Source organism: Mastomys coucha, unplaced genomic scaffold (assembly GCF_008632895.1).
Source record: "Mastomys coucha isolate ucsf_1 unplaced genomic scaffold, UCSF_Mcou_1 pScaffold18, whole genome shotgun sequence".
Taxonomy (NCBI): Eukaryota; Metazoa; Chordata; class Mammalia; order Rodentia; family Muridae; genus Mastomys; species Mastomys coucha.
This window is the reverse complement of record NW_022196900.1, coordinates 94522258-94546656: the sequence shown is the minus strand read 5'-3', so window position 1 is coordinate 94546656 and position 24399 is coordinate 94522258. Positions and strand designations below refer to the sequence as shown.

The 24399-nt window shown below is 44.2% G+C and overlaps 1 protein-coding gene across 33 annotated transcripts in view; it reads right to left on the bottom strand.

Annotated features, from left to right (window-relative positions):
* Eif4g3 (eukaryotic translation initiation factor 4 gamma 3) overlaps positions 1 to 24399 on the bottom strand; it is a 217147-nt gene that overhangs the window by 108428 nt on the left and 84320 nt on the right. For 6 of the 33 annotated variants that reach the window (XM_031379178.1, XM_031379150.1, XM_031379155.1 and 3 more), the window contains 6 exons: positions 20390 to 20485; positions 18995 to 19108; positions 15785 to 15817; positions 6832 to 6852; positions 5846 to 6025; positions 5275 to 5389 (listed from right to left, as the gene is read on the bottom strand). In XM_031379178.1, the coding sequence (XP_031235038.1) occupies positions 5275 to 5389; positions 5846 to 6025; positions 6832 to 6852; positions 15785 to 15817; positions 18995 to 19108; positions 20390 to 20419 (493 nt within the window). In that variant the 5' untranslated portion in view covers positions 20420 to 20485. Of the gene's footprint in view, positions 1 to 5274; positions 5390 to 5845; positions 6026 to 6831; positions 6853 to 14093; positions 14152 to 15784; positions 15818 to 18994; positions 19109 to 20389; positions 20486 to 24399 lie in introns of those variants that run through there. The other 27 variants (XM_031379179.1, XM_031379161.1, XM_031379170.1 and 24 more) reach the window with 14 other exon arrangements.

The window sequence follows — 24399 nt, the reverse complement described above, 5'->3', positions numbered from 1 at the left end:
CCCTCTACCTGCCCCCTCCTGCTCCCACCCACCACACTCACCTACCACAATATCAACCAAAGTTAAAAGGCGGACTGGGGTCATCCAACTGCCAACATTTTCTTCTCCCCAGACTTAGACATAAAGGGTCTGTTAATATCCAAACTTACAATACTATTCTAAGTACTATCAAATTGTGGCACACAAGAGAAAAGGGTGGGTAGAAGTGCAGAGTTATAAAGTACAACCAAAAGATTTGCTGAATGACTGGACGATATAGAAAAAACATATTTTGGAAAAAAAAATGTTATGGGTCTTTTTTATTTTATTATTTATTTATTTATTTATTTATTATTTTACTTATTTTTTTATTTTATTGGAAGAACAAGGGAACTGCTCAACAACACATGAAATACAGAAGAAAGGGCCTGGATTAGAAAGATTTCCATTGGGGCTGGAGAGATGGCTCAGAGGTTAAGAGCACTGACTGCTCTTCTGAAGGTCCTGAGTTCAAATCCACATGGTGGCTCACAACCATCTGTAATGAGATCTGACACCCTGAAGACAGCTACAGTGTACTTATATATACATAATAAATAAATAAATCTTTAAAAGAGAAACAAAGAAAGAAAGAAAGAAAGAAAGAAAGAAAGAAAGAAAGAAAGAAAGAAGGAAGGAAAGAAAGAAAGAAGAAAGACTTCCATTTTGGAACTGCAGTCTCGGGACAGACATGAACTAGTTACCCTACTGAAGCCTGCTTACCCTCCCCCGCAGGCAGGGCAGCATCGTGTGAGGCTGACACAGATCTCGCTATGCAATCAAGGCCGTCCTTCAACCTCTGACCCTCCTAGTTCAACCTTCACAATGCTGGAATTAGAAGCCTGTCTCAGCACACCTGCTTTACATGGCTTTCCTGGTGAAACCTAGTGCTTTGTACATATAAAACGGGCACTGTGCCAAATGAGCTGCACCTTCAACATCTATAGCTGATTATTTTGTAATTAATAAAGGCTTTGTTTTTATCTTGTTTCAGAGACAGGGTTTTTTTTGTGTAGCCTTGGCTGTCTGAAAACTCTCGAAATAGAGCACACTGGCTTGGAAATTATAGAGATCTGGCTGTCTCTTCCTCCCGAGTGCCTGGTAATAAAGGTGTGCACCACCGCACTAGGAAAGGTTTTTGTGATGAAAACTCCAAAACCATAGGACTAAACAAGTCAGAAAATAAAGACAGACAAAGAACCACAAGACAACACCCATGTCAGAGTTCACAGAGGGAAGAAACACCTGCAGAGAGGGAGGGAATCAAAGGCAACAGCTGGAGATCCTCAAGCAGGAGGCAGCACTGGGGAGTCAGGGGTGCTGCAGTCCCAGCGCTGACAAAGTGAGGCAGCAAGGTCCTGGGATTGAGTCCAGCCTGGCTTAGAGAGGAAAACTTTGTCTCAAAAACTCAAATAGACAAACAGATACAAGAGAGCACATAGCTCTGTAAGCATGAAGGCTAAGCAACAAGAAGGAAGAAAAATGATTGTGCAGAGAGATGAATTTGTTTTCCATAAAAAAGTTTGCTGAGCCAGGAATGGCAGTGCCTGAGTCCAACCCCAGCTCTCAGTTGGCGCTCAGGTGCATCTCTGTGAGTTCATGGTAAGCCTGGTCTACACAGAGTTCCAAATCTGCCAGAGCTACAAAGTAAAGTTTGCTTAAACGAGAAAGAAGGAAACAAGGCCATAACTGCACAAGAGACTGGAAGCTCTCCACCCCCAATTACTGGTAAGAACTGGATGTAAAGTTGGTGCCCCCTCCCTGGTGACTAATCCTCAGGTCAGGTGGTAGGGCTGAGGTCCAGTACACAGGAAGAAACGCCCGGAGACAAGGTGACCAGGCAAAACGCTCAGTCATCACCCTGGAGTCATCTCCAAATGTGGCTTCCCAGGAGCAGGGTGGGGCACAGCGCCAGCCAGGCTCTTTGGGCATCTGTGGCATCTGGGAAATAATTTGGAAAAGATCTAAGCAGAGGGCAAGGCTACCATTTCAGAAAGTTCAATGGAAAGAAACTCATCAGCTGTGCCCCTGAAGCAAGCATGCTGTCAGCTCCTACACAACACAGACCCTCAAACTGGGTTTAAACACTCGATACAGGGCAGGAGGCAGACCGCCCACATGGCCAGACTTCCCAAGCTAAGTGGACTTAGATATAGAAGGGCGACTGAGTGAACAGACTGGTGAGAAGGCGACAGTCACACATCACCAAACAGCTGACCAATCAACTGGGCACAAAGCATGGGCTCAGCACAGGGTACATACAGTTGGTAGAGCATGTCCAGGACCTGAACAGTACAAGAAACTGACTACATTCTAAAATAATACAACACGATACATCACAGTTCTGCTAAAAACACATGAAAATGAGCACTGGCCATAGGAATGAAGATCATGTGGTGATTAAATATGTAGTTGGCCACAACAGAATAAAGAGATCATGTGTCCTCAGTTATATCACCATAAAGCAATGGCATTTTTTTACTTTTTATTTTATTTTTTTCCTGGAGAAGAAAACAAATGCTATTGGAAGACCACTTTCCTGATCACAGCACAGCTCAAATGGCCTTACAGGGCTCCTTGCAGCTCAATGAGCCAGAATTCTACAGAGGCTCAGGAAAAGAGTGGAAAGGTGCCAGAGGGAAACAGATCAAGAAAGAAGACACAGGGTAGACTGGATTGCAAGAGGCTGAGCGAAGGCGGCCTGCCATGTAGCAAGCAAATTCTTTCTTCTTCTTCTTCATCAGCATTACCACCACTAACCATATCCTTTTGGTCAAGAATCTAAAATTGCTGTCAGCATGGGTCATTACTCTTTGAGGCTGGCCTATGAGTGCTCTGGCCTCTATCTTTCTCAAAATTGAAAAACATTTCAAGAATTCTACTTTCCCAGAGGCTGAGGAAGTAGAATCATAAATGCGGAAACCAACTCATTAAGACACTGGCTGAAAATACATCTTTTAAAAATGGTGGGAATGTAACTCAATGATAGAAGAGCAGTTGGGTCTCCTCTGGAGAGACAAGGACGTACGAACTGGAACACAGCGCTGTACCCTATACCATATCTACTCTGAATTACACCAAGGAAGAAGAAAAAGTAGCTGACAGTGGCAAGGTAAGAGGAGGAGCCAAGGAGGAGGAAAGAGCGCCACAGTCCGTCATGAGGGACATGAGATGTCTACAACCTCGGGGACCAGGGGGCAGCCAGAACTCAAAGCGCATTAACTGGCCATTAGCATTTCACAGCTAATGGAAGGATGTGAGGAGTAACATCAGTTATGATTCATTCCAAAACCAGACCATACTATTTTCAAAATAAACAAATAATTGTGGTTTTCTTTTAAGATAGGAAAGGAAGGACTGACCAAATGGCTGGGAGAGAGTAAGAGCACTGCCAACATAATTAGATCCCCAGAATCCATAAAATGGAAAGAACCATGACTGCAAGATGACCTATGACCTCCATATGTTCCGTGGTCCACATGCCAACATAGCCAGACAGCCAGACAGGGACAGAGAGAGGGGGAGAGAGAGAGACAGGGAGAGGGAGAGGAAGAGAGAGAGAGACAGGGAAAGAGAGAGAGAGGGAGAAGAAGAGGGAGAGGGAGAGGGAGAGAGCATAGAGGAAGCAAGCTGGGGAAAGGTATGTGGTCATTTGGATGCCCAATCATAATGCGCATGTTAGAAACAGTTACATGCCCACTTAAATAACTGGAGAAGAAAGGATCACACTGCTCCGTGTTATTTATGAGCCACTGTAGCTTTCTGCATTGCGGTTGTTGAGTTTTCTCTACTGGCCTGGTTACTGACACAGTAACACAGTGAGGATGATGCTCTGCCCACTGGATGCCTACAGCACATGCCTATTAATTTATTTTCAGAAAAGAGATCCCTTAAAGGGACCAGAGGTCAGTGACATCTGAGCTAAAACTTGGATCAGAAAGAAAGAACAAACAAACAAACAAAATCAATGACTTTTGTTTTTGCTTTTTTGAGGCAGGGTCTCTCTGTGAAGCTCTGGCTGTCCTAGAAATCTCCATGTAGAACAGTTGGCCTTGAACTCAGAGATCTGCATCCCAAGTGCTGGAACTAAACGCGTGCGCCAACACTGCCCGGCTAGAAAAGACTGAAAGCTACACCTTACTTCTTATGTAGGATGCAAGAGGTACACTAAGAGCCACAGCCAACACTGGCTCCAACACACAGAAATAATTTAGCACACCATTTCAGAGTCTGATATCTCTCTAGGAACCTGTGAGGACGCTGCACACTATACTTAAGTGAGAAATCATGGAAAGCAGGTCTGTCAATCAGAGCATATTCCCTTTGCAACATGGGATTTCAAGAAATACTAATTTTAGCATGTTTACTCTGCAAATCTGTTTTTCTATTTAGAAGATTTGGATAACAATACTTACTGTAAGACTACAGCTTAACACAGCTGATCTACATATTTGAAAAAGTTGATATTATAAGATAAACCATTTTGAAACAGGATTATGAGGCAGTAATGACCCATACAAAAGAAAGATTTTATACTCTAAGAATCTTGCCACCAAAAGAAAATTTGAGTTACTCCAGTGCAAGTAATGGCAAAGCCACCACAATGCCACTAAAGCCTGGGGGCATGAGCTCAGTGAGTGGATTACTGTGTTAATCCATAGTCAAAGCTGCAGTGCCGTCTTTCCACAGCACTATGAAAGACCACTGCTGGCTGAATCCTAAGCTCTGGTTTCCTGGTATTTGGAGTTTCCTCCTTATAGCTCCGTGCTGTGGGATGAAACAAGTGTCACATGCAGCCTGAGCGTTCCGCAATTATCTATCTGCATGATTTCTAAGTTCCCTATGAACTCACGGGCCAGTTATTAGCTTGTATCTGTGTCTTTGTACAGAAAACACCTTTAAAGCTGAAGCAGGAGGATTCCGAGTTCAAGGACAGCCCAGTGTACCCAGTGAGAACCTGTCTCCCCATCTACTTTCCCCATAAAAATGTGCCTGACAGTTACACGGTGGAAAAGGCCCAGACCTGCCACATGAATCCAACAGGATGACAAGCCCTTTGGGTGTCACTGACAACACATATTTTTATAATAATTTCCCTGTAAGCTACTCTCTAAAAAAAGCTCTCAAGACAAAATCGTTTATAAGATTTTATTTAAAAAACCTTTGAACCTCTAAGCGGCAATAGCTAATGTGAGCAGCAAAGACTAAGGCGAGCATGGCAAATGAATAGGAGCAGCCTGGTGATTCCTTACTTACCATAAGCATTAGCGAAGTCCCCAGGTCCTGGTCCAGGATAAAAAGGGCCCGGGCCGGGCGGCTGAACTGGATACTGCTGTGGAGGCCCCACATACGGAGGGCCGCTGTGGCGGTACTAGGAGAGAGCACACATGCAGGTGACACAGGGAAGCTTCCAGAAAATAAAGCACCATGTGCAGAGAAACTCTACAGGACATCCTAGTGCTTGCTTTCAGGAGAGGTAGCAAAAGAGAAAAGGTCTCCTGACGAGGCTGTGCTCTCACTGTGGCCAGGCTCACTGAAAAGAGACCTAAGGTTAGTCTGTCGAATGCCATGAAGGATGCCACAGGAGAGAGGCTGGCCGGGTGCACTTTAAAGCAGCCAGCCATTGTGAGGAAGAAATGATGTTGGAAAATAATTCATACAGCAACTTGTAAATTTGTATAAAAATCTTCATATAGTTTTATTAAAGTTGACCAAAAAAATGGCTAGACATATAATCAATACAAAAATTCACACACCACTAAAATTCAGGCCATCGATTACTGCCCCGCCCCACCCCTATCCTACTAGACCCAGGCTGTCCCTTTACCTGTGGTATACAGTACTGAGGCCCCTGGGGCACTGGGTATGGCATAGGCAGATGGTTAACCATCATGATGTGCTGATTGGCCTGATACACGGCGGTAGGCGTCTGTGCACCAGGACGAATGGAAGGACTGCTGTTTGGAATGGCAGCTCTGGGAGGCTGGATCTGAGGCCTCTGGAAAAACTGGGATATGGAGATAAAAAAATGTGTTTTTTCCAAAAGGCAATATATAGATATAATACCTTACGTTTTCTCCCTTTCCCCCACTACTAAACTCATCTACTTGGAGATATAATAACTAAGATCACAAAATACATTCCACACTGAGTCAGGTTCTGATCAATGTTAATACATTAAAAACAAGGCAGTCTCACTGCTTAGGCCTCAGTTATATAAAAGTTTAAGCCATGCGCCATAACTATTAATTTTAATATCTACAACAAATACAACAAAGTAACTGGTATTTCTCTAAACACTCTATTTTATAAAAAGCAAGGACTTCTGAATAGAGAGAGTGGCTCAAAATCAAACGATTAAGAGAATTACAAGTAGTGTACCTAAAAAAAACCTACCAGCCATTTGTAAAATACTACATGAACATAAGTATTTTCATCCAAGTCCATCAAACCAAATTAAAATCATGTATAAAGTTGTCACATACAGAAAGAAGCCTGTCAAGACAGTGACACACCCACACTCTAAAGCCCATCCCAATTCTGCTTTCTAAAATACTCTGCAAAAATAGTGGAAAATCTAAGTAAGCTTCAGAATAGTCTAAAATGAGCAGACCTTAGCCCCCGCCCACCCCCTGCCCATCTGCCCACCCATGCCAGCCGACCTGTAATAATGCACAGTTCCCACTACATGCTTAAAACTCCAACCCTAGATTCAATCTCCAGTATGACTGCATCTACTCATTAGCAATCACATTGTAAAATAACAGGAAGACAGAGCAGTAACAAGGCCATGCAGAAGCAGCAGTGTGTTACCTGGATGGGTCTGAATCCTCCCTTCAGTTATGAAGCAAGAAGCAGGAAACAGAAAGAAAGCCGATGGGAAAGCTTACAGGTCAGTAACAGGGCAGGGCACAGCATGCAGCTCAACAAAACCAACTTCCACTCAGTGCTCGGGGAAAAGACACCGAACTAGAACCTCAGGAGGACAACCCTCCACTCAGGACTCAGGAGGATACCCCTCCACTCAGGAGGACAACCCTCCACTCAGGACTCAGGAGGACACCCCTCCACTCAGGACTCAAGCACATTTAGAATGAAAGTTCTACTTATACAGTTGAAAATTTAAAAAAATAAAATCCAGTGACAAAAATCGTTCTAGCAGTTTCTGTAACACCTTTTAAAAAGTGCTTGGTAACAAAAGTACCCTTGGGACTATCTTACAACGGTCTAGCCTTAACTTAAATAGGGTATTAAAAAAACAAAAAACAAAAAAACAATATAGCTCTAATCAGAGAGCTATAATAACAAAACTGAAAAAACTGGTCCAGCTCTGAAAGCCCCTGAATTGCCTCCTGATTTTGGACACGAGAGTTGATTTTGACTTCAGGCTCTCTCGAGTCATATTCCATCCTTTTGTTAACAGGCATTCCAGGTGTGTACAGAACTTTTCATCTTATGCTAACGTGGAAGAACTGTAATGTGGGGCCCAGTTCTCACCCCCATTCAACCTCTGTACAAGGAAAGCCCTAAAGAGATCAGAGCACAGAAAAGCAGAACAGATGAGTGAGGAGCCCAGCAGAGACGCCCAAAGGAGGAGCTGATGGAGATGAAAAAAGACAAGAGACAAATTGCTATCTTGGGAATTAAGAGTTGGGAGATGAGTGTTAAGATTCTAACAAAAGTCCCCTGGTTGTCTATCTCTACTGACAGCTATAGGGACAGACACCACTTGTGTCTGCTGCAATCAGGAAGGATGAAATGAACACTCCATTCTGCCAGTAGACACAGCCCCACTTTCATAAATCTGTGTTGTAAACTGACAATGCATCAAGAGGTACGAAAATATGACTGGCTTTAAGAAGGGGCCATCATCCCCCACTCGACTATGAACACTGTAGGATGTGGAAGGATGGAGAGATTTGTGCCTGAGGTAAATCACTTCCCAGGAACTCTAGATGAAGTTGAGCAACAAACCCCAAATGGGCTATCTCCTTTGCTAGTTCATCATCTGACATTACACACTAACTCCCACTCCCATAAAGAGTCGTGTTGTAGGGTAGCAAAGGAGAGAAGACAAGAAACTGCTTAGCTTACATACAAGTATATTGAAAAAGACAAGGCAAGTTCTTCTACATCCTATACACAAGCGCTTGTGTGACCAGTCTCTCAGTTACTCTGAAGGATCTTTAACAAGCTTGCACAATAAAAGAACTGATTACCTTACTCAAAAGGGTTTCTGAACAGTGTGTTTCCTTCAGTCACTTCCAACCCAAGTGTTTCTAATGAAACTCCTGAAGTGCGCCAAGCCAAGATGACACAGCGCAAATGTGTAGCTATACCAACAGGAGACATTTTTATTATTTCAATGTTGAAACTGCATAAAAATCCATCGATGTGGACAAATTAAGTAACAACAGATGAGCTCTCTCCAGCATTGAGGAGCTACCAGCCTTGGCCCAAAAGCTTCTCTGTAACACTAATTCACGCTCACAGCTCGTTTCTAAGGCACGTGCTGCTGCTGATACCACAGATCCGAACAAAGGATCAGAGTTTACCAGAGGGCTGAGGGCTCCTCATCAGCTGGGGTTGGGCTCTAGGTCTGGACTGTTGGCTCTTGTATGTAGTACCGCTAGTGACATAGAAAGCAATCAAGCACAAGAAATCTATTCAGTTCAGATCAACCACAAGAAGTCTATTAATTTCAAAGTCAGAGGGGACTTAGTGGAGTCTTTATCTAGCACACTAACATACAGACATCTGTAATCATAACTAACCCTGCTAAGAGAAAGGAGGCGTTGATTCCTTCATACAATTTCTGTCTCCCAGTCAAGAAGATAGCTTCTATCCTCAAGACCAACTATGCCTTTTCAAGAAACAGGCACTTGTTGACATGCATGAACATGCTTGCCACATCATCTGAAAGACCTACTCAAACTGCCTTACAAAGGCAGGCTAACGGGAGCCTATCTGTCCTCTTGAACATATAGGTAGACAGACACAAACATACATACACACATAAACAATCACACAGAACAAAATCACATACATAAAACAATCACACACAGAACACAATTACATACATAAAACAATCACGCATATAACACAATCACATACACATACACACCCATACACAAATACATGCACACATACAGCACATCTACACACGGATAGGACTAGAAAAACTGTGCCAGCAGGAAACACAAGATAGAAGCTGAGATAGGTTTGTTTTGTTTTGTTTTTCCAGACAGGGTTTCTTTGTGTAGCCCTGGCTGTCCTGGAATTCATTAATCCACCTGCCTCTGCCTCTGTCTCCCAAGTGCTGGGATTAAAGGTGTGCGCCAGTACTGCCTACAGGTTTGTTTGTTTTTAACACTCCTCCCTAACCGTTCAATAGGTTCTATTTAATAGTGATGCAAGAAATACGGGCTATTTTTCAGGTGAGTGGGCATGGGCATGGCAGTGAGTTACCATTTATTAAAACGAGTATAAGAAACTTGGGCAGTGAAACAGATAATTGTCGTACTTACATGAGTGTCAGACACTGAAGGCTTTTTTACTGGCTCCAAAGTACTCAGTCTGCATCATCTCTCCCCTCATTCACTGTCTATTCCTAACTTCACGGTTTGATCTAACCCTTCTGTGTAACTGACAATTCACAAAGTTATCGGAAACTTGCTGTGGTGGTTTAAATAGGACCCCCTCCCCCAACTCATGTGTGTGAATACTTGGTCCATAGAGAGTGGCACCAATAAGAAGGATGGCCTTGTTGGAGTCACTTGTGTCACTGTGGGTGTGGGCTTTAAGGTCTTACATGCTCAAGCTACACCCAGTGCAGCACAGTCTCCTTCTGATAACTGCAGATCAAGATGTAGAACTCTCAGCTCCTTCTCCAGCACCATGGCTGCCTGCAGGCTGGCATGCTTCCTGCCATGATGATGCCGGACTAAACTTCAGAAACTATAAGCCAACCCCAACTAAATCTTCTTCTTTAAAACAGATGCCCAGTCATGACATCTCTTCTCAGTAATAAAACTCTCACTAGTATGAGTGCCACTGCATTACAAGTGATCAGTAGCATACGTAGCCAGGAGCTACAGGAGTGAAAGGTATGCAGAGGAAATACCGCTCACCACAGAAAGTTCTGCTAACAGTCCTGCCACCAGGAGCTGCAGCAGGGGGAAGAGAATGGACCCCAAATATTCTGTCAGGAGGAAGAGTCTGGGAGTGAACATCCTCTAAGAACACTTCATTCCTAGTTTTAAAATAGCTTGGGAGGGACTGGAGAGATGATTCAACAGTCAGAAGCACTTACTGATCTTCCAGAGGATCCTAGTTTGGTTACCAGCACACGTGGCAAGTAGCTCCCAGTGGCAGCCAACTCCAGCCCCAGGGAGGATCTGATACACTCTTCTGGCCACTATACACCCATGGCTTAAGCATAGGTGTACAGTACATGTGCGCGCACACACACACACACACACACACACACACACACACACACACACACGAGGGAGGAGGCACCAGAGACCTTTATTATATATACTCCAAATACTTTAAACCTCAAACGCCCACAGAGAAAATCTATCAAACTTCTAGGTCATGTCATTTACAAGTGTATCTTTACCCATTTTATAGGTAAGAAAGCAAGCGCCAAGGGCAGTCAGTAGTGAGGCTAACAAGTGGTAGCTGCCAAAGGAGGCACTTGTCTCACTGCCTCCCCACCTCCCCCGTGACTAGCTCCCATACCTACTCCACTATCCTAGTCATTTCTCCTAAACTCTGCTATGCCCCAGGTGTGGCCCGAGAGGCAGCCTTACAGCCTTTATCATAACAGTATACTTCTTAGTAGAAAAACCTTCAAGCCTGTGAATAGAAAAGAAAGAAAAAAAAAAAAATCACAGGCTGCTGGGCAGTGGTGGTGCAAGCCTTTGATCCCAGCACTTGGGAGGCAGAGGCAGGCAGATTTCTGAGTTGGAGGCCAGCCTGGTCTACAGAGTGAGTTCCAGGACAGCCAGAGCTACACAGAGAAACCCTGTCTCGAAAAACCAAAAAAAAAAAAAAATCACAAGCCAACTGGCTAAGATTTATCTTCTGGCAAAATAAACCAAGCCACCACAACAATGCACACACTTCAGAATTCCTCCTCAGCGCTGTCCCAGCTCACTTAGCCAGCTCGTCCTATGCTCACACTAAGAGCCAACCATTGTGAACATAGTATTTACACAGCATTTGTCAATACCACATAATCAAAGAGCATGTGACCAACTGCAGATGATTCTCTGCTGTGAACATGGTGGGATCAACTTCAGAATCTACACACATAAACTCTCACTAACATGAATGCCCAAACATGAGCTGAATGACCAACCCACCCTCTCCCACTTCCTGGCCCTGGCATTCCCCTACACTGGGACACAGAACCTTCACAGGACCAAGGGTCTCTCCTCCCATTAATGTCCGACTAGGCCATCCTCTGCTATACATATGCTGCTGGAGCCATTAGTCCCACCATGTGGACTCTTTGGTTGGTGGTTTAGTCCCTGGGAGCTCTAAGGGTACTGGTTAGTTCATATTGTTGTTCCTCCTAAGGGGCTGCAAACCCCCTCAACTCCTTGTGTACTCGGGCTGGCCTGCAGCTTGGGATGCACTTGTCTCAGCACCCTAGGTGTGAAGTCTACATGGAATGCCAGTCCAGTTCCCAGGCCAATTTGTCCTTTTCTGGAGGCCAAGAAGTAGGGGTTGAGACAGGATTTCTACTCTGTATCCCTGGCTGTCCTGAAATTATGTGGACCAGACTATCTTCAAATTCACAGAGATCTATCTACCTGCACGGGCCTCCCAAGTGCCGAGATCAAAGACAAACACCACTACGCTCGGCTCTGAAGCTACGTCTTATTCTTGCTTTGATCCTATCTAGAAAAAGCAAACCAGCAGTAGTAAGCAATGTGTCTTCAATTTGAGCCTAAAACACAGCAGCCTCCAAGACCCACGGAACACTTTTGTTTTAAATGTTTATGTATGCACTTTGTCCCCGAAGAGCTTCATTATGAAGCTGTCAGCGTGCTGTTCTGTATAATGAGTCCTTCAAAGCTATGTCTACCTGACTTAGCAGGGAGAAGGGGCACAGACTCAGTAGTCTCCAACGGAAAGAGCACTATCTCCAGGGGCGTGTCTGGAAACAGGCAGGGTGGGACTGACTTGTACATAGAGGACAAAGATTGCTAAACATACTCCAATTTACATGATGGTTTTCCACAACTGATTACCTCACACACATTCTCTACAGCCAAACAGACTGCCTGCCCAGGCAGAACAGCAAACCCTTCCTTCCAGCTGTCTTACGCTACCCTAACACTGGTGTGGGCACCTTCTGCTTGGAACTGCTGCTGCTGTGGGAGCCAGGGGATGGTCCTCCTCTCTGTTTATAGTCTCAACAGGTAGGCCTTGACTCTACAAATCTTCTACCTCTATTTTCATCTCTACACCTTATCCACTGAAGTCTATGAGGTATAATGAAAAAGCCTCTAATTTTACGGCATCTAACTAGGAACAACAGCCAGGACCTCTCTGTATTCTGAGGTTAACGTTCTAGGTTCCTATGTTATATGCCAGGAACTCATCTCCAAAAATAACCTTGAAAAAGTATTTTCCCTGCCTCTGCCTCCCAAGTGCTGGGATCAAAGGCATGCACCACCACTACCGTGCACCACCACTGCCATGCACCACCACTGCCGTGCACCACCACTGCCTGGCAAGAAAGTATTTTCCCTGAGACTTTAGATAGAGCTCCATTGGTGCTTTCCTTGCATGGGTTCAAGCCTAAGCAGCATATAGCAGAGGTGTGGGGAACCTGCCTATGATCTCAGCATGGGGAAGGTATAGGCGGAAGGATCAAGAAGTTCAAGTCCTGGGCTAGGGAGCTGGGCCAGCTCAGCAGGTGCAGTGCTTCTTGCAGTGAGGACGAGCCCAAGGCCCTGATTTGATCCCTCAAATATAGGTAGTTTGAGCCACCTCTGTAGAAGGAAAAACAGACTCCATATACAAGTGTCCCCGGAACTCATATGTGCACTGTAGCACACACATCCACAAATGATAACTTAGAGAACAAACACCCTCAGCTACTAGTAAACTCCATGCCACATCCGACCAAAGCAAGCAAAGACCTTTCTTGCTAAGGAATGCAACACACACTTACCCTCTCTATTTAGCAGTAGAATGTTTTAATGGATTACACAGCTTGTAAATATACTTTCAGCTTATTCTTTGAGAACTGAAAGCAATCAAGGCAGGCTGTAATCTTATAAGATAAGCACTATTAGAAGAGGAAGCAAGGCCAACCACTTCCCTGAGATATATTTTATATAAGGGGCATGGCCACTCAAATCAATCTTACGTCACAAAACCTTCTGAAAGTGAGTCACATACCTAAGAGAAAGCTTAGAAAAGGACTGACTGGAGCCAGTGCTTAGTGCAGTTATCCAAACTTCAAGGCCACTGCAGCTGATCCCAGGTAGCACAAACACAAAGCCTTCCAGCTTCTGCTCCACTTATCCGAGAACAAAAACCTTTTTAGAGTATCCACCTGAAACGGTCCGTCACTCGAGTGAGTGAGGTCAGAATACTAACACTGCTTTGGTTTCAGAATTACCCTTTCCTGTGCAATCTGTACTTCCTACTACCTACCACAAGAAGAGAAGAGCGGCCAAGGGCAATCCTAATTACTGCTACTGCAGTCTTCCCTTAAAAAACCAATGCTTAAGAAACACAAAGGTGGGCTGGAGAGATAGCTCAGCGGGTAAGAGAACCGACTGTTCTTCCAGAGGTTCTGAGTTCAATTCCCAGCGACCACATGGTAGCTCACAACCATCTGTAATGGGAGCTGATGCCCTCTTCTGGTGTGTCTGAAGAGAGCAATGGTGTACTCATATAGATAAAATAAATCTCGAAGGAGGGAGGGAGGGAGGGAAGAAGGGAGGGAAAAAGGGAGGGAGGGAGGGAGGGAGACAAAGGTAAGGGAAGAGACTCAGGAATCAGGAGGCATCTCCTTCTCTAGCTAACCCACAACCCACTCTTACTGGCTCTGCTCCTAGATCAGATGTCCTTGTTTCTCTCTTGGGAGAATTTAGTTTCACCCTGATAAAATAAAAGCATTGTCTATTCAGAGCTGAATAAATTCTTAAAACGTCTAATAATTCTGGAGCTGGGCAGAGGGCTCAGGTTTGATTCCCAGTATCTACACGTTGCTCACAGCCATCAGTAACCCAGTTCCAGAGGGGATCCAATGCCCTCTTCTGGCCTCCAAGAGCAACAGTACTCATGCAGTATAGCCAGATATGTAGGTAAAACATCTCTATATATTAAATGAGTCTAAAAACCAACTATTAATTATATGAAACCTAAAGGAATTACATTTGTAAGTAGAAGCGAGCACACACTTGGATACATCCTGCTGACCGCTTCATGTGCATTATCTTCTTATTCTTCCTTTTTTGAGGCATCATTATCAATCCCACTTCAGAGATGGAAAAACTGAAGCTGAGCCCAGTGAGTGACTTACCCAGAACCCTGAGTTAATAAGGGAGAATGAAGCTCACGTCCAAAGTCTTTGTAGTAGTATATCAGCAAACTGAAATAATTGAATATCCCCCACTGCCGATGCCGAGAAAGAAAAACCAAAGAATAACATCCATGCCATATCCATGCTTAAAATAGCTCAGAATTTGGTGGCCCTGTCTCCTCCAAATTGTTAAGACTACATCTTAAGAAACAGGGCTTTGTATCAAATCACCAGAACAATGGAAGATTTAAAATGAGGCAACACACATTTAATGAGGGAGGAAAATCCTGAACAAAGCATCCAGGCAGTGCAGGGAGGGCCGCCTCCTGTTTCTCAGTAGCACTATGCTCACCAGAGGTGTCAGTAAGAGAGCAGCGAGTGACTGCTCACGCTGTGTGGGACAGACGCTGTGCAGCTGGACATTCCTGTTTCATCTGTTTACACAGCAGGGAACTAAGGCTCAGAGCGAGAGCTGCCTCATGGACACAAGCAATAGAACTGGTAAATATGAACCCTAATATTAACCCAGGCTTTTCCTTCTCCACCAAAGAGAAACTGTCTCAGAACACGCAATGAAGTGTTAGCCTGGGGACGAGAGGGCAAGCAATCTTGTTTCTCAAATCAGGTTACCTTTAGTATAAATCTGCAAATGCAGGACTTGTGTTTGACTTTTTAAACGTTATTTCCTATAACACCTTATAGAATAATATAGAATAATAAGTTAACACATTCAGATTAAGTAAGGTATATGAAGAGTTCTATACAGCAAATGAATGCACCTCGTTGTTAATTTGTTATGAGGTCTAAAGTTAGTAATTCTTTAGAAACACTAATGCTATTCTATACATCAGTATCAGTTACAGGAGAATGTTAACAACAACCCTTAGAATGTTGCCTGCTCCATCAGATTAAGTTTATTAATAAAATTCATGAAGACTTAATATACCTAACATTTCACAATTACTTAAATTCAAATTCATTTCAAGGAAAAAAAATGTTTTAAGCTTGCTCTAAAGAAGCAAATGGGCTTGTTAAAAAACAAAATATAGTAAAAGTAATGAAAAGTAAAGTCAAGCCAACCTGGCCAGACAGAGGCTGCTCTGGGAAGTCAGTGGGTGGTCACATGGGGGGCAGCATTCTAAGGGTCAGCAGCTACTAAGCCCCACGTTATGTTAGTCGGGGTGACCGTGAGGGACAAGTGTACAGTACCTGATGATGGGCAGGTCGAGGCCCCGCTGCAAACTGAGAGGAAAAGGGAACAGACACAAAAGGAAGGGCACAAAGAGTCAGAAACCAACAGAAAGCAACGTTACAGTATACAACAAACTAAAGGATAACAACCCACACAAGAAAAAAATACAAACACAAAACAGTAAAGGCTTTGGTTCAGGACAGTGACAGACAGGCACCAAGACCCAACAGTTACAGCACCGCCCAGGCGCCCTGTCACTCAGAGGCTGGGAAAAAGCTGTTGAGCTATTAGCATGTGGGTACTCTCTCGAGAATAAATAAAGCCTTAGAAAAGGAAAACTGAAAAAAACGCTGTAAAAGGAAGCCTGAAACACTAGGTGGCTGGTTGTATTAAAACAAACATGGAAATCAAATATGCTGTATGAAAGTGTGCAGCTGGAGGACACTAGAAGTGGGTGACCCTACAAAAGCATGGCAGACACTTGTATCCACAGAAAAAAATCCATCAAAAACAGACTAAGTTTTCCTTAAATTAAATGGGTGTCTATCACACAGGTTTGGGGCGTGTGCGCGTGTGTGTGTGTGTGTGTGTGTGTGTGTGTGTGTGTGTGTGTGTGTGAGAAAATGCAGTTAACTAGTGAAGCTGCACACACTAGGCATGTTAAAGCAAACAGCCAGTAAAGAATAGTGGTCTCCAACATGAATAGTCAAAATAGCATCCTTTAAAGATGTACGGTAATGGGAAAGAAGTACACATTTTCAACTCTGTTTGCAACCAGGAGCAAACCCTGGGAGACCCACTGAGGGAGGGCTTGCCTATGCCCACACTGGGCAGGAGAGAAGGGACGCTGAGTCTCCTGTTGCACTTCCACTCCACCTCTTAGAACAATTTCTCAGACTTAAAAAACGAAAAAAACAAAACAAACCAAACACAAAAACCTCTGGAACTACATAATTAATCAGAGTAAAAGCTGGTCCCTAATAATAAGACAGAGAAAGACAGAGAAAATACAGCATACAAAGCCACCTAGAGGTAACTCCCTCCCCTCCCTTAGCAGTGAGAACATCACAAACCCAGTTCTGAGCACAAACCACTCGGCTGTTCTGTCCAGTATTTAAGAACTAAGCAAGGCTCTGTCTTGGAAGCCCCCGTGCCTTCACAAGTGCAGAGGAAGCAGGCTGCAGAGCCCCTCTTCTCTGCTTAGCACTTCACTCACCTACAAGAGGAACACCCAGCTTATAACTCACCCTACTGTGTAATACTGGACTGAAAATGTTCAGCAGTACCATGAATCATGCCATCCCAGTGTGGGAGCCCACTGAACACATTTCTGACAAGAAATTCTACTTCAGAGGCTACAAGGTCATCAAGTGTTTACAAGAGTACTTTGATAGTCTGTGCGTGCTCATAGTATGTGAGAAAAGCCACCAAATCTGGCAAATTGGCTTTTTAGAATGACAGAAGGTGGTAGCTAAGAGTCCTCTAGAATTTCTCCTTTTTAAAGAAACTGAGGTTTTGAATTTTTAGTGATTCATTTATGAGACCAGAGTAGTGAGTTCCTCCACTATGGACATCTCAAGTTTCAAGATTAGGCAATACCATCCGTATGCCATGAAAGGAGAAGGTAGCAGGAGAGATCTTTGGTGACACATGTGAAGAAAACTGGAGAGAGAACCACTTCAAACATGGAGCTGCACAGGGTGCCCATCTCAGCACTATTCTGCAGAAAGGCCCCATTTCCAGGGTTCTAACAAAAGAGCCCAACTTCAGACAACCACAAATTTCCAGTCAAGAGACCTGTCTTACAAAAGTGCACATATGTGTAAGAAGAAAACCATAACTACTCCAGTTGCGAAGGCCCTGGAAGATCCCTGGTCTGCTCTGCATTGGTCCTGAGGGCTGAGGGGCTGTCTTGGGAGTGTTACCAGTATGACCCTAGAGATGGCTGTAAGCAACAGAACAAACTGTAGTCACTGCTGGCCTGTGTTAAAATAGAAATTTTTTCTTTTAAAAGGCAGGACTTTGAGGTGGTGAGGTTTTAACTACAAAGGAAAGCAGCCTAGTGAACTGAGACCCAGGGTTAATGCCACCCACCCATGACCTTTCCCTGATATGCACAGGTAACTGAGTATGGCCAATGGAACAGTTACAGATTACTACAAAAGCCAAATTGTTCCCATTCCAAATTAGACTCTAATAGCGTCACTATTTTTCTCAGACCATTTAAAAATAAACTGCAGTATGAAGAGTTCCATCAAGAAAATGGATCAGATGGGAAGCTTGTCAGCATTTTAAAATGAGAAACAAGATTCTCCATATTATGAACCTAACTGTGATAGTATGGATCAACTAAAAATATAGACAGAGGGAACCTAAAGGAGGGAGGGGAACTTGAAGCCAGTAGGACTGGAAAAGCAGATGACTGGAGAAGAACAGAAAGGCTACACTATGCATGGCCAATGGCCTGTTACAGCAAAATCAGAATGGAGTTAGTTTGCCACTGCTCAATAAGCTGCAGGCCCCTCAGCACAGTCCCACACCTCTCCTTGCCTGTCCCAGCAGCTAGAGGATGAAGGAGACTAGACATGGCAGCTTGGTATAGAAACAGAAAATGCAATCCCACCAAGCTTCACACCCAAGTCTACCCTCCCAGCTCCAACACAAAGATACAAAAGATACTAGACCCAGAACAATAAGCAAGAATAGCCTGGCACTGCTAGTCTTGCCCTTGCTTTGGGGCATGGAATGGAATGTGCCGTGTGTGGGTTTTAGTAACACGGGTGGTGATGGTCACTACCAGAGGAGATGGCAAAAAAATTGCAAACAGGATAGTAGCTGAGGAGTTTATGACCACAGGGAAAAAATGGCTGATAACTACAGACAACTGTCCCCTTGATAATCAGTTATAAAATGGAAAGTGCAGGCAAGAAGCCTTATAATTCATCTTTTAGATTCAAATCTGAAAAAGACATTCCACTTCATATTTAAAACAAGGGGAAAAATGTAAAGCCCAATTATTCCTGTCTAATTAATTCCCAATGGATGACCCACCCAATTTGTAATGGTCTCCCCACAGTGTCTGGCAGGAACTAGCATGCCAGGCTGAACTTCCAGAGAAGACGCGATCAATGCATTTGTGTTCATCAGCCAGTATGTGGATGTGGTCAGAGATAATGAGTGCCAGAGGCACTGCTGCCTGCAAGAAGTCCGTTTGTTATATTGCTTACAATGCAGTATTTTATCCAGCCTCTTCCAGCCAGGGACCTGTAAACGGGAGTCTGTTCCAAAACCTTCCTCCTCTTCCAGGTGTCTGTGCAATGCATTGGCACTGCTCTGCTGGGCTGTCAAGAAAACTGGTTTAGAGATGCAGCTCTTCAGTCAGGGTTTGCGCCAAGCTCCAACCATGTAACTTCACTCTGACTGTCTTTCCACATCATTTAAATGGAGCAGGGGAGAGGGCCACAAATTTCTCTACAGTAAGAGCTTACCATGACATCCATACTTAACAATTAGGATGGGGGAGGGAGGCTAAGTGAATGGTTCTGCTGTGGTGTCAGACCCTCTCTAATAGCCAAGTATCTACATTCCCAAACCACTCTCAGAACAAAACTTGCACCAGACATTGGGGGTTCACCATTTCAGCAAAAAAGGAGACAAGCAAACAGGCAACAATGTCTAATGTCCCACAACTCTAAAAATGGTTCATCCGACAACTGCAGAGAACCAGGATCTGAGAACAGGATGCTGGAGAAGAAGGCACCGAGGGAGAGGAAGGCAGGAAAAGGTGAGAAAGACAGGCCGCTCTGTACAGCCTAGACTCTCCAAGCTCTTTAAGCAAGTCTCTGGAACATGTCAACAATTCAAACTTCATGCATGAAATCAAATGAGCAGGAGCTAATGCAATGACCTTCCTGTGCTACAAGCAAAAAAGCAGGGTTGGGGTGCAAAAAGAAGATCCTGTATTCCAAGACTCCACAGAGCTCAAGTACAAGGAGGGACGTGAGGTACAGTGAGATGTTAGAGACACCTTCTGCCCAGAGCTACACATGCAGGGAAGGAGACGACGCTCAGGCTTGGAGAGCAGAAGCCACTGTGTACTGTGGAACAGGAGGATGGCCTGGAGTCCATCTTAGACATGTTGCGATCCACATGAGGGTGAACAAGGATGACTGCACTCACATCTGTATGGCAATTCATTTACCACTGCAGAGATGAACACGCCTGGGTGGACATCATGCATGTGATCGTACTGTCGAATGGTTAGAGCTGTCTGCTGATGTGGTTCAGAAACCCCTGTTCCCATGGCAATCATTGTAATTTACTTTTCTCAATTCCCAACATTACAAGTAAAATACTAAGAACTGAAAGGAGGAAAACCCGAATGTACCAGACTGTGAGGAAGGAAGGAAGTGCATGGAACAGCTCTACCTTCTCCTCCCTAAGAAATGTAAACTAGCACTGCTTTGAAGTTGTTGCCAATGCAAATGCTAACCAGTCACAGCAGGGACAGTGTGGTGGCAGTGAGGAGGATGGTGATGGTAAGTCTTCCCCAGAACAAAGTGAGCATTCACTAAAAGATCACAGCAGCTCTACAGAGGCAAGAACCACCTCTGCTTACTTACCGGAGACCGGGCCTGAGGTTGTGAATTCATTGTCTGAGGGGCTTGAGGATAGACCAATGTGGCTGGACCTGCATTCTGTCCAGAGGGATAAGGGGTCTGTCAGAGAATGGCAAAACAACAGCATATTTTTAAAAAACATGACACACACAGCAACTCAAATCCAATACTTTTTTTAAGCTTGCATAAGTGGTCTGCACTGTGGTCTGTAGCAACATTTTAACTTTATCCAGTGTTAAGCAACTTAAGGCAGAAGGTGCAGGGCGGTGGTGGTGCATGCCTTTAATTCCAGCACTTGGGAGGCAGAGGCAGGCAGATTTCTGAGTTTGAGGCCAGCCTGGTCTACAGAGTGAGTTCCAGGACAGTGAGTTCCAGGACAGCCAGGGCTACACAGAGAAACCCTGTCTCGAAAAACCAAAAAAAAAAAAAAAGAAAGGTAGTGTATGCCACCTGACAGAGCTATAGGCAACCCAAATCTAGGTAGTATTTTGTCAGACAAGGAGTGCGAAGGGCCCACTGGAACTTCATCAACCTCATCCATGTGTGTGTGTGTGTGTGTGTGTGTGTGTGTGTGTGTGTGTGCACGCGCACACGCGTGTAGTAAGAGCATGCTGTACAAGAGGGAAGCTGTCGGGGAGGCCCAGAGTTGCTGGGCAATGCTTCAGCACAATGGGCCTCTCCCCAACCAGTTCCACAAGAGACAGAAGGCCAAATATCACCTTAAATTAAATTCTTTAATTATTCAAGTTCTATTAAGTTTAGCCACAAACTGAACAACAGAGCAGTTACCCAGTCATGAATATTAAGTAGTTAATAATTAGATGAAGCTGAACAAACTGACTCAGGTTTTCTTTTTATCACTACACTGAATGAAAGGCTTGACTATATCAACTTCTTAAAAATACATGTGGATTTCTTATCATTTAGCTAATACTGATCAAAAAATATTTCTTCACAAGTTTGAAAATGTAGTATCAAATCTGGTATGGTGGTGAAATCTTAAATCCTGTACATGAAGGGTATAAGTAAAACAACTGGAAGTTGGAGGGCAGCCTGGACAAACAGCAAAGGCTGTGTTAAGACTTAGATGCTGTGTGTAAACAGAGACCCTCTCCTGCTCAGCCTCAGACTCTCCCAGCACACTGCTCTCACAAATGCTAGGCCACAACAGAAAAGAAACCCACTACCTTTCCATGGACCATGCTGGAAAGATGTTTGATAGTCACAGTGACTGACCAGTCACAATTTTAATAATGTCTTCAACACAGTGGCTGACAAAGGCAACACAAAGCCACCAGAAGAGAAAAACATGAATTAGTATTCGAGGACAAGGCGTTTTTACTCAGTAATAATGGCATACTTTTAGCCGAAGGAACTATCCTTGTTGTTTTTAATGTGCCTTTCATGTCACCTGCCAGCATCACCAGGTGTGCCAGGTGTGTGCTGTAGATAAAAAGGACTGCAGACCACTCCAACTCTCTCTCAGTGCCTTTGTCTGTCTGCCCATCTCCATACCTACTTGGCTCCCTGTTACACCAAATCCATTGCTCAGTGTAATTTCTCAGGGGTACATCTTGGCATGGACCAAACACAGGTCCCCGCCACTGCACTGAATACTTTTTATCACAACAACCACACTAACAATTTTATTTTCCTTAGTTTAGGCTTCTGCTCTAAACATATCTTTTAAAAAATCCAAATACTGGGGCTGGTGAGGAGGCTCAGCGGGTTAAGAGCACTGACTACTCTTCCGAAGGTCCTGAGTTCAAATCCCAGCAAACACATGGTGGCTCACAACCACCCGTAATGAGATCTGTCGTCACCCTCTTCTGGTGTGTCTGAAGACAGCTACAGTATACTTATGTATACTAATAAATAAATCTTTTTAAAAAAAAGGGAAAAAAAGAAAAAAATCGAAATACTTCTCCTTTTTAAATATTTACACTGAATGCATAAAGAGACAATTCATACTGCATACAAGTCAGCTTTGTCTAAGTATAAAGCACAGTGTCCAGTGCAGGCACACAAACACAGAGCACACAAGCACAGAGCACACAAACACACATAAAGCACAGTGCCCGGTGCAGGCACACAAACACAGAGCACACAAACACACATAAAGCACAGTGTCCAGTGCAGGCACACAAACACAGAGCACACAAACACACATAAAGCACAGTGTCCAGTGCAGGCACACATACACAGAGCACACAAACACACATAAAGCACAGTGCCTGGGATTGGCACACAGAGACAAACAGATGCATAAATAGGATCTAATAAAGGCACATGCGCGCATTGTACCCATGCACAGGCGCGCGCGCGCGCGCGCACACACACACACACACACACTCATATACACAGACAAATAGTCTGGTACAGGCATGCACCCATATACACATGTTTCAAAGAACTTTGGAGCATGCCTAGATAGCTGCTAACAAAGTGCAAGCTGAAGAAGCGGGCCAACCACACACGTCCTCAGTCACTTACATAGAACTTTTACCCTGTGGTAATTATTTTTAAACAGTGATTCTGACAAATAGAATCTGAGGTTTCAGGGTGAGTTCCACTAGAAGATAAGAAAAGAGGGGAAGCACATACGAGTTACCATGATTTCAAACACAGACACATGGAACCCACACATGGGACTAAGATGGATTTTCTACTCCTTCCCCTGACATGGTCTCTCTGTGTAGACCAGGCTGGCCTCAAACTCAGAGATCCACCTGCCTCGGCCTCCCAAGTGTGCACCACCATTGCCTGGCTTGGATTTTCTACTTTTACAATGGAAAACAACAAATTTAGGTTACAAAAACAACGATGACAGAAAGCAATCAGAGAGCCCCACTGCACTTCAAATGTAACTCAGAAATAAAACATTATTTCTCATTTTAAGGCGATTTGTCACCTTAAGTAAATAATACCAAGTGGACAAAACCCAACACTGTGGTGCAGGGGAGCGTTCACAACAGGACCGAGCAGTCACACTGCTGGCTTCCTCACCTCCTTCACCTTGAAACTGCAGTTCCAGGGAATTCAGATGTTCACCAACCTCAAATGGAACATTCTACATTTCTTAAGGGTTTGTTTTGGTTTTGTTGTTGTGTTTGAGTGGGGGATGTCACTATGCAGCCCTGGCTGTCCTGGCACACAGGAGGTCAGAGGTAAACTGTGTCTGTCAGCTTTCCGTCTACCTTGTGGGTATGGGATTGAACTTAAGATAGCAGGTTTGGCAGCAAGCACTTTATCTACTCAGCCACCATCTTATTTCCCCAGGCTCAGGTATTTTAATAATCCAATAGGACCAATACGTGATCCATCAATTAAGAAAGGAGTATATATGGACCACATCTAAACCAGAGGCAACTCCACTCACTCAGTCCCTGCTCGCTCCGGCCCAGAGAATTATTATTATAAATCTAAGTACATTGTAGCTGTCTTCAGACACACCAGAAGAGGGCATAAGATCCCATTATGGGTGGTGTGAGCCACCATGTGGTTGCTGGGATTTGAACTCAGGACCTTTGGAAGAACAGTCAGTGCTCTTACCTGCTGAGCCATCTCTCTAGTCCCAGAGGGGCCTTTCAAATGGTGTCCAAATCAGGTCCCACTGATGTGAAATCAATCCCAAGACATACAATAAAGATGCCATTCTAGGTTAGCACAAGATTCCTAAGGTCTGCATTAACTAAAAACTGCTGCAATGGAAGTCACACTGGATAGTCTGACCATGTAATGCTGGAAAACAGCTTCTCAGGTTTGATTAACAATTTTCTAAAATATGAAATGAGCTGGGTGTGGTGGCACACACCTCTAATCCCAGATCTAAGGAGGCAAAAGCAGGTAGATAGATCTGTGAATCCAAGGCCACCCTTGGTGTACATAATGAGTTCTAGGCTAAGCAGGGATACATAAAGAGATTCCTGTCTCAATAAAATAATAATTCATGAAAACTCACTCATGTGCACAGTATAAGTGAGCAGCCTGGCACAGCGAGTGTGCGTCCTTCC